This window comes from Nestor notabilis, unplaced genomic scaffold (genome assembly GCF_000696875.1).
Source record: "Nestor notabilis isolate BGI_N333 unplaced genomic scaffold, ASM69687v1 scaffold9728, whole genome shotgun sequence".
NCBI classification, from domain to species: Eukaryota; Metazoa; Chordata; class Aves; order Psittaciformes; family Psittacidae; genus Nestor; species Nestor notabilis.
In genome coordinates, this window is record NW_009940578.1 from 87,106 (window position 1) to 97,081 (window position 9,976).

A 9,976-nucleotide genomic window follows, 5' to 3' on the forward strand; every position below is an offset into this window, starting at 1 on the left:
GGTTTGGCAGCTACAGGAAACTGTAAATAGCACTTCCAAAGGCACATAAAAATTGGGAAGCAAAATGACTTTTTGTGTTCTGGTCTTCTGGGTTGTTTCCTACATCCTAATAATCAAATTATCCCTATTTTAAAGCCAAATTCAGGTTCTATTGAAGTTCATGTAACTATGAGGCATCTCATTAATTTCTGAGGAATCAGAGTAAGTTCCGATAACTTAGTTTCCTCTCTCACCATTCAGTTTACTCCTTGGTTCACCGTCCTAAACGCCCAATCCTAAACTTCTGAGTGGAACCTAGAATACTCTTGCATAGCAATAATACAGCATTCTGCAGAGACTGACAATACAAACATTTGTTGGAAAATATTTTTCAAGATTTTAATGACACCAACCTGATACACAGACAAAAACAATTTGCTCGTAACTTCTTACACCATCTTAATTAATTTGCCCACTGTCACATATGCAATCTGTGATCAAGCTGAAAATTGAATCCTAATTGTGTACTTTGTTCACCACATCCTCATCCTTCACAATCTATGGCCACTTTCTAATATTCATTGACTCCAGATTCTGCTACGCATTTTCATTAATGACATTACATTCGTGACTGGACAAGTTTTAAATTCTGGTTGAATAATAAAAGCCATTGATTTAAGATAGCTATCTTTTTTTTTCCCCTTCTAAATTTAGATAGAAAGTTCTTTTAAACTGTATACCCTACCCTTCTCAATTCCATCAGAAGGAATAAGGCAAAAATCAAGACACTTTCAAGCTCTACTGCTATCAATAGCAGTGGCAAAATGCAAAACATTGCTACAGTACTGAAGAGGTTAATGAATTCTTCTGTACATCGTTACTTCTAGTTGGTTTTAATTTTCTCCATCCAAAAAAAGGTGAATACCTCAATAGGCATTCAAGATAACATTGTAATTTATGTGTTAGAAAACTGTATGCAATATGATTGTAAAACTAACAGGAGTTCTGTACAGCGGTATTTCTGATTTTAAATTTGGGGGGGGGATATATAAACTAATTATTAGGTCAAGTTACTCTTTGGAATCATCCTCTGAAATAAATGTAACATCAGAACATTCCACCTGATAAAGTAACTAGCAAATCACTGCAATAGAAAGTGCTCCAACACACACTTGATGCCAGACTCTACACTGTTTCCAAATGTTAAAGACTTTTCATACAATGTATCATGACAATAATTGAGAGCTACCCCAGAAGAACAAAAATTTATGTTTTCTCTAGTATAACGGGAGTCTTAAAAAAAACAAACACCACTTGGTATCCATTATTTCATACCCAGATGTTTCCTGTACACCTGCAGTTGTCTCCAGTCCTGAAATCATGAGCTATAGTATTTTAACAGCCTCTCATCAGTTGGTTTTAGAACTTTCTTGTCTGCCATGTTTACGATCCACCCTGGAGCAAGACCAAAAAATATCTGCCTAGGATCCTTGCGCATGCTTAACATTTTGAAGAGTTCATCCTTAGTTATGTCTGGTAAGATGTAGCCGTATTTCTTGGCAAGTTCAAGCCTGGCTTCTGCAACCTTACATGGATCTGCCAAGTACCCGCGATTCCCAGCATCCATGTAGTAACGGACCAGATCTTCAGGTGGAAGCATTCGCTTTGGAATAGGCTGGCCACGCAGGAAGAATACTACTGGCTTACATAAAATTTCTGTGGGCAAACATGAGAGAACATTAGATACTATGCTTTATCAGACATATTTAAAGACATTAAATGACATCTTCTTGATTTGGTATTTTCTGCTGAATAAATTTTTCAACTCTTATTACAAGTATCAAGCAAAACCCCCAAATCTTAAGAATGCTCTTGTTCAGACTGAGATAGTGGTTTAACGGTTTCACTTAATCGAACAACTTCTGAACTCATATTTATAGTGACAGTCAGGATGAACCATTACTTCTAACACATTTAGAATGTCTACTTTGGAAAGATACTAAGCTAGATGCCACCATTTATTTAAAGAACTGACTTTCAGGTTAGAAGCAATGCATTTGCATGGCTACTTACACAACATACCAACAAATGTCAAATTTGGTGTTTCCATAAGTACTTTTAAATCAAGAATGAATGGCACATGCACCTATTTAGTCACTTGTGAGACTATCCTCTTCTCCTCAAGTTTTACTGAATTTGGCAATTACATTCCAGTTCCTTTTAACCTCAGTATCTTGATTATTTTCCCAATTGGAATAGAATAAAAAAAAAAAAAAAAAAACCAAAGAAAGAACTTGTATCACTCCATGGTAATATATTTTGCACACCAAAAATGTCTATTCCTCTTGCTCTCAGCCTCATTCACACATGAAAGCTCCATTATTGTCAATAAAAACTGCATGAATGAATATTAGGCAGGATGCAGCCTCAAGCAAAGCAAAGCCTCATTCTTCAGTGAAAGTGTTCTGAAAACAATAGCCATTTTGACTGGAACAACTCTGAGCTTCTGTAACTTAGTTATTTCCTCACTTTAACTGGAAAGTATTTTAAATTAAAAATATAAACACACACAGTGTTTTTCAAATCTTTCTTCCTGAATCTTCTTATTGTTATTGAAGATGTGAGAAAGAAGACAAAAATTAAAATAAAATCTTTTATTAGTTCCTCTGCTTACAAAGCTTCTTGGACTTCTTTAACTGGCTGATTAGTAAATGAATGCTAACATTGCTAGGGCTGAACAGCAAAACTGAGGATGCATTACAGTTCAAAATTTCTATAGCAGTGTGTTATAGAAGCTTTTAGAATGGAAGAAGTGGATGAGAAATTCTTACCCAAACTCCTTGGATCATAGAATGATGTTGTTACAACACCTCCATTTTTTTCTATGGCTGCAATTGCTAATTCAGATGCCCTCTGCACTTCGATATTTATTTTTGCTGAAAAAATATCAGCACCCTGGAAATTTCAACACATATTAGAATAACATTAAAATGAGTATTTCATGACATACATTTATTCTTCTCTGCAGAGCTGTAAGAAATATTAAATCCAGCAAAATATTACGATTTGTCTGTTCCCTGCACCAAGACAGGTAATCAAATTGCTTTCAGCTATTTAATCTGGGCTGAAAAAAAAATCAAAACCTTTGCCTCTCCAAAATATGCATGCATTCCCTTCAGTACATTCTAGTCTTCTGTACAAAATACTTGTTCGACCTCTTCTTTTGTGCTCCTTCACCATCACTTTTGCAGTCTCTCAGGTCTTAAAACACCATCCTGGGGGGGTTTTGCTAACACACAGTGCCCTCTAGTGGATTTATTACCACAAAAATTCCACAGCAAACTAATGCAGGATGCAAAGATGCTTCCAAAACAGAATCGTAGAACGGTTTGGGTTGGAAAGGATCTTCAAATCATCTAGTTCCAACCCCCTTGCAGGGGTCAGGGACACCTCACACTAGACTGCATCGCCCAAGACTCTGTCTAACCTGGCAAAGAATCTGACAGCCTCGTATGGAAAAACTGAAAACCCAAGGCTTTATACTGCCTGAAGTAGTAAGTGTCTTCTACACATACCTCCTCCACCAGCTGGACACCATAATCCCTTTTGAGAGGTTGCACCGTTACACCTCTGGCATTAATGAGCTGTGTTAAGTCAATTGGTTGTGTGGGGTCAACTCTACCCAAGTCAATCAGGTACTGCAACCTCTGAAGACTGAGCGGTTGATACTGACGTCTGCAGCTGGGGAGAGGAAAACAAAAAAACACCAAACAAAACAATCAGAAAATTACAAAATTGAAGCTTTAATTGGAGCTGGTCAACTGAGGTACTGTACACTGTATTCCATTTTCTACCTGCTCCTAAAACTACCAAGGAAATGTTTAAAACACACCCATCTATAAGGCAAAATTTTAAGTTTAATGCAAATAGAAGCCTAGTTACAGCCCAGGATTCCATTATGATTTCAGGTTTCCTCACACAGCCCCACCTCCAATATGATATTAATCAATGAAGGAATCAAAATGTCAGCATTTCCTGGGAAGCAAACAAGATTCTAAATAACTACCATGTTCAAAGTGAATGCGGCTTGGTAGCTTCACCGATACATTCAGAAAATCCCCCCACCCCAAAAACCAACCCCAAGACAATAAAACACAGTCAAAACCAAATGTACCCTCTCCTTCCATACAAAAGACTATTAAACCAAACCCAGCATATGCTCCTGCACAGCTTGCCTATATCCAACAAAATATTTTCAGTCCATTCCCACTGTATCTGACATCTCACCAGTACAGAATGGAATCTTCCTCAAAGTACCATCAAGAAAGAGAAACATCGCGAAAATACACATTATCCCATATCCCCAGAGAAAGCTGGAATATTTCATCAACAGCCATCAGCTTCAGCAGAATTTTGGGGTTTATGCAGTTCCAAATTTAGTATAGAAGCCAATCCTCAGAACAGTTTTCCCCACCCCAGTGTCTATGCCTCCTGCATACCACTGATGCTGACGCTTAAAACTCTCAATCAGTTTCACTGCTGCTATTGGAAACTGGTGAGTGGTAGCAGTCAAACTGAGAAGCAGTTTATCTTTTATTAGCAAGCTAAGTAAGAAAGACAAGTAAGAGAATTTGTACTGTCAGACAGTTCCTAACAGAGCAGAAGTTCAAGAAGTAGAGGAACACCACTGCAGACAGTGAGAAGAGTGAGCTGAAGATAAACATTGCTCAACATGCTCCCATCTGGCCATGATAGTGTCTCTCGAGTGCACTTAACATGTTCACTAGACAAACATTTACAATTGCCTGACATGGAAATTTTGCAAACAATATTGAAAAGAAATTAAGGAATACTTTTCTTGTTTCCACATGCTGTCAGAGTAAGTTAAAAAGAGCAAGGCTCTTTTTGGTTAAAAAGAGCAAGGCTATCAATTTCTTGTCACTGCAGAAGCTTGGATTTTTGCTGTTGGTTATTGATAAACTTGTGGTCACTGTCAACATAAGAAGCTCAATGTCTGCATTCTGCAGCATTTCCTTTGTAGGACTGCAGATCTACATTTTGTCTTCTAAGGTGCTTCTCATTTACTCTTATAATAATGTAAACAAACAGAAGGAAATGACAGTACTTGGAAACAAAGATTGAAACACACTTCAAAGCTAGTAAGACTCAGATAAAACCTTTAATAACCAGGACAGGTCTGTAAGCTATAGTGCATGCATGAAGGAGCATGGAAATATAAAAATGCACAACTATTTGTTTCATTTGCTGATATAACTTCACCAAACTGCAAGTTTAACAATTCACAAGCAAATACACATTGGTCTTTTCATTCTTGAAACGTCTGCTAGGTGTGGCATATTTTTGTTACTATTGCCTGTAACAGCATTGTATGGGTATAGAATATTTCATGACCATACCTAAAGCAACAAAATGGTTAGTGGCTCAGATAACACACATGCTATCTTAGAAAACAAAACCAGCTTTAAACAACACCAAAAAAACCCCACCACAATTAATTTTTTTTTAATTGTCAGTATGAGGGAAGGAAATTAATAGAACACTGGCACATGGCTCTCCAGCTGTGAAGAGTGACTGGAGAAAAAGACAAATTAGAAGAGTAATTTTAAACTTTAAAAAGTTGGAAGATGGACATAGCACAAACAAGAACAATGTGAAAAGAGGACAGAGTGTCAAGCAAGGCAGAATGGCTGAGGAGAACAATAGAGAAATGTGACTTAATGGCCGCATCCAGCAGATTTGATATCAAAGTGCTTGTTAAGATCCTAGGTGAAACAGATTGAGTACAGACAGACAAAAGACTGCGGTGTTGCAGGGTTAAGAAAGTAGAGTCATGAAGAGAAGCAGAATTGTTTGGCTAGCAGCAGATCAGAGTTTCAGGTGACTAAAGCAAAGAGAAATAACAAAACAAGGCTATGGATTACATTTCCATGCCCAGCATCCTTGCTTGAGTCAGTGGGGCTTTTCACTGTCAGTTTGATAGGTTACCTGCTGTGCTGACAGGCTGAGAGAAACAAGCACATACAGAGGAGTGCTGTCAGAGGAAAAACACAATCAGCTGGAGGGGGAAGGGAGATTATGGAAAGAAAAGGGTTAATAAGCAAAGCTGTACACCAATAGAAAGTAAGTTAATTCATTAACAAAAACATAATCTCACAAGAAGTGGGAGATTCTGCTGGTAAGGAAGCTAACAGTCTGAGAGGAATTCTCATTTTCAGTTAGGCCTGTTTTGACATATTAGATTCTGGCTTCAGGAGAAAGATCAAGAAAAGCAGAAAATTATTAATTTGTAAACAAATGGGAATGAACTTACCTATGTCCCTCATTAAACCCATATTTTGGTATGGCCAAGTAAAATGGAGTTTGGCCACCCTCAAAGCCTAATCGGGGGCGATTTCCTCTTTGTCTTTCTCCTTTGTGACCTCGACCACACTTCCTACCTCCATATCTTCCACGGCCACGTCTTTTCTCCTTGAAAACAATCAACAATACATTTAGTCAACTACTTTGGAGAGAAGTATCTATAAAATGTAAGATTTCAGATACAAACAACTAAATAAAATGCTGATCCTGGAGGAAAAATTAAGAGACAGCTCTTTTCTAAGGGGAAAAACAGAAAAGGAGTTAATGTGATTTTTGCAGAGCACAGCTCCAGGCAGGCACCACGAATAGTCTGAAAGTTTACATGAACACATACTGCTATACAAGGAATACCAGTTTTTAATCCTTCCTCTTATACCCTGCACTCTCCAAGTTAGAGAATTTTCCTGAATTAACTATTGACATTTCCTCCTATTTCATCAGAAAGTTACTCAGTGCTCAGAATTTCCCAAAACTGACAATGGGAAAAGAAATCAAAGAAAAGAAACCCAAATTAATTCTACTTCAGAGGGAAGGGGAACAGACTGTGCACACATAGAGAATTCTTTGCATGGACTCAGACTTTCTGAACAGTCTGCAACTGTTGTACTTTCTACTGACAACAAATCAAAAGAAAAGATTTTATTTTAAACCTTTATTATTTTTTAAGTTGTGATACTAAACTACTAGTTTCTTGAGCACTTTAAAGTAGTACTGCAGCCATAGGCTGCAGTTCAGCAATCTTCTTGCACTTACCTCCTACCTGTGCCAGCAGAAGCACTTGCACAGCTAAATGGGATCAAAAAGATAAGCAAAGGTAAACCTTTTTAATCTTTAATTTAAAATTCTGGTCAATTGCACTCTTCGGTACCATTCATTGGTATGGAAATATCTTTAGAATTACAAAGCAGACAGTAAGCAAGGGTAGAAATGAGGGGCTGGTAGCAACCCCTATTAAATGAAGCAGTGCCTGCTCACTCTGACAGGAAAACGTTTTCTGTGTAAGGTGACTTTATTTTATTCATATACTGAAGAATTTGTAGCACTAAGGCTCACTTTGATTTCTTCACACTTTGCCAGGGATAAGACAGAGCCACAAGTTTCAGAATCCTTGCACCCATGCTGCATGTGGTAGAGCTCGTTGCTCAGCTCCAAGGGGGCCGATCATATCTGTGCTTTGATGCATCCATTTAATCTTACAAAGTTTTCCTCATTTAAGCTAAGATTCATTGCAGTATGAACACATGTGGAAGGAGCAATGTTACAGGCTGCCCAGGGAAGTGGCAAAATCACTGTCCGTGTAGATGAGGTCCTTAGTGACATGGTTTAGTGGTGGAGCTGGCAGTGGTGGGGGAGCAGCTGCACCTGATGATCTTAAAGATCTTTTCTAACCAAGCTGATTCTATATTGTTAATTAGCATCATATCTGCAAGACACAATTCAGATGTTTTGTATTTTCTGTGTTCCTCAATGTGAATTACTAAGGCTGGGAGATCTGTAAAGCAACATATTCTAAACAATTTGTACTGCTTATATAGTAACTTTGGACAAGTCACAGCATAGTCACTGTTGTATTAAATATAATGTAAATAATTCATTATCAAAGAGACTACAGTAAGCCTCTTCAATTTCTCATTTTTTGTATTCAACACTCAGATAACCAAATTTTAAGCACTCTAATTCTACAAATCACTCTGTGCAGTTAGACTGCAGCACAGAATATTGAATGTATATTCAGAATATTTCACTCCAATCTGAAAAATGCTCATTACATCATGGCACTTGATTATTAGCCTAACAGCACGAAGACATAACATTTGATGGTTTATGCTCTTTATTGTGTCTGTAAGTTTTTCCAAAGTCAGTATGGACATATACTAATGCATTTTTTTTTCTTCTCTATTTGAAACATCTGACTTAAGATGCACAGCTTACCTGCATTAATACTAATCAAGTGCAGTTTCATGGTAGACTAGACCGCCTCTGCCACCAAAGGAAGCTGACTTGTCCCCAGGCCACATGCTAAGCTTTCTTACAGAGCCTCTTGCGCTCACAGCAGCTGTGCAGCTCTGCCCTGGACCGGTCAGGGAATTAAGTGTTTATCTAACCAGCTTTCAGCTAGTTTAGTTCCATGCTCTGGGTCACCACACAACCTCCAGCAGCAGCACAAAATACACAGTGGGTGTGAGCACGAGGCAGAGGGAGGGCCTGGCTGCCCCCTCCCTTTCTGGCTGTTGCCCATACACACACCAGATTACATGGTGACTTCAGTTAACACAAGTACACTGACAACATCTGGTCACAAATGGAATGTAATCAGTACATTGACCAGATTTTAGATTGCCAGAGAAGCTAGTCAAAACTTGGGCTTTGACTAAAGCTGCAACTTATGTTCATAAAGTCAAATGCTCTTAAATCTCCTTATTTGGGAACTTCCTTAATCACAGAATAAGGTCATCAGACACCAAAAGAAAAATACCAGAGAAACAGAGCCGAGGTCATTTGTACAAACTCTAACTGAAGGCAAACAGTTACCAGCAAAACGGGGGTAAAAAAATTTCTCATTTCCTAGACAAAGTCCCAAGTTACTTGCTAAAGAGCCAGTGAACATACAAAAATCTCTAGTTTAGAGCTGAAAAGAAAAAAAAGAAAGTGTCTTCCTAAACCCAACAGCTGCCTTGAAATAACAGTCCTGAGACCAAACACTGGCAGGAAAGAATCAGTTCTAGTAAACCTCAAGCCCAGACTATCTCACAGCTTCTGCATGCTAAGCCTGAAAATACAATTTTGTAGCCTGAATTAGTTTGAAAAACTTTAAGAATCACCACTTCAAGCCTGTACAGGGTGGCTTCTTCTAGCTCTGCTTGACCCTGGCCAAGCTGGGCATTCACAGATCCAGGTGAAGCAACTTGACAGGGGAACCCCAACAGCTGCAGGGAGGGAAGAACTTCCGTTATCTTGCCGTGTCAAGGCAAGCGGGGTTTCTGGGTTACAACTCTGCAGTGCTCATCAGCTCTGCAGTCATCTCTAGGGAGCCTTGAGCACTGACAGGGAAGTGCTGCTTGGTGCCAGTTCTCTATTCCTGTGACTTTAACCCTTGAACCTCATCCCCCTGTTCACTGATATTGCCCCCAAACCAGCCAGGAGGAGTTATTTGTAGTTTCTTTTCTTTACTCTTCTATCACTTTACAAGGAGACAGGAAAGGTAACATCTAGTTTTGGTTCTGAGAAAACAATAGTAACAAGAAGTGCTGCCTGGCATCACACTCCTTTTCTTTTTAAGCCTTTTAACCTTCCCTCTTCAACTATATTACCCCACCCCACAAGCAGCTGGTACTCCTTACTTTTTTACTATCCCCATACACACCCTGACAATAGCCCTAAGGTTTAGCCAGAGCCACTCATCAACCTGTTCTCTGTGGGTATGGCTACTCGCACACCCGCTACAAAGCATGCAAGGGCAAGAACAGGGTCAACACACACAACAGTGTCACTCACTCCTTCGCCTTCCCACACCTATTCCGGCAAGGCCGCTCTCCCAGGCCTGCCGCCATCTCCCTAAAGGCCCCCTGAGAATCCCACAGGGACCCGCTACCGGGGCCTGGCATGCCCGCTGCCG

The 9,976-nt window shown here is 39.1% G+C and overlaps 1 protein-coding gene across 1 annotated transcript; it reads right to left on the reverse strand.

Moving 5' to 3' along the window:
* Nucleotides 1–1,136: 1,136 nt before the first annotated feature.
* On the reverse strand, nt 1,137–6,468 carry MRPL15 (mitochondrial ribosomal protein L15; the record flags this gene model as incomplete). Its single annotated transcript, XM_010020427.1, has 4 exons — nt 1,137–1,695; nt 2,811–2,934; nt 3,555–3,720; nt 6,311–6,468. Coding segments are annotated over 4 exons (786 nt in total), but the record flags the coding sequence as incomplete, so codon positions are not given.
* Nucleotides 6,469–9,976: the final 3,508 nt, after the last annotated feature.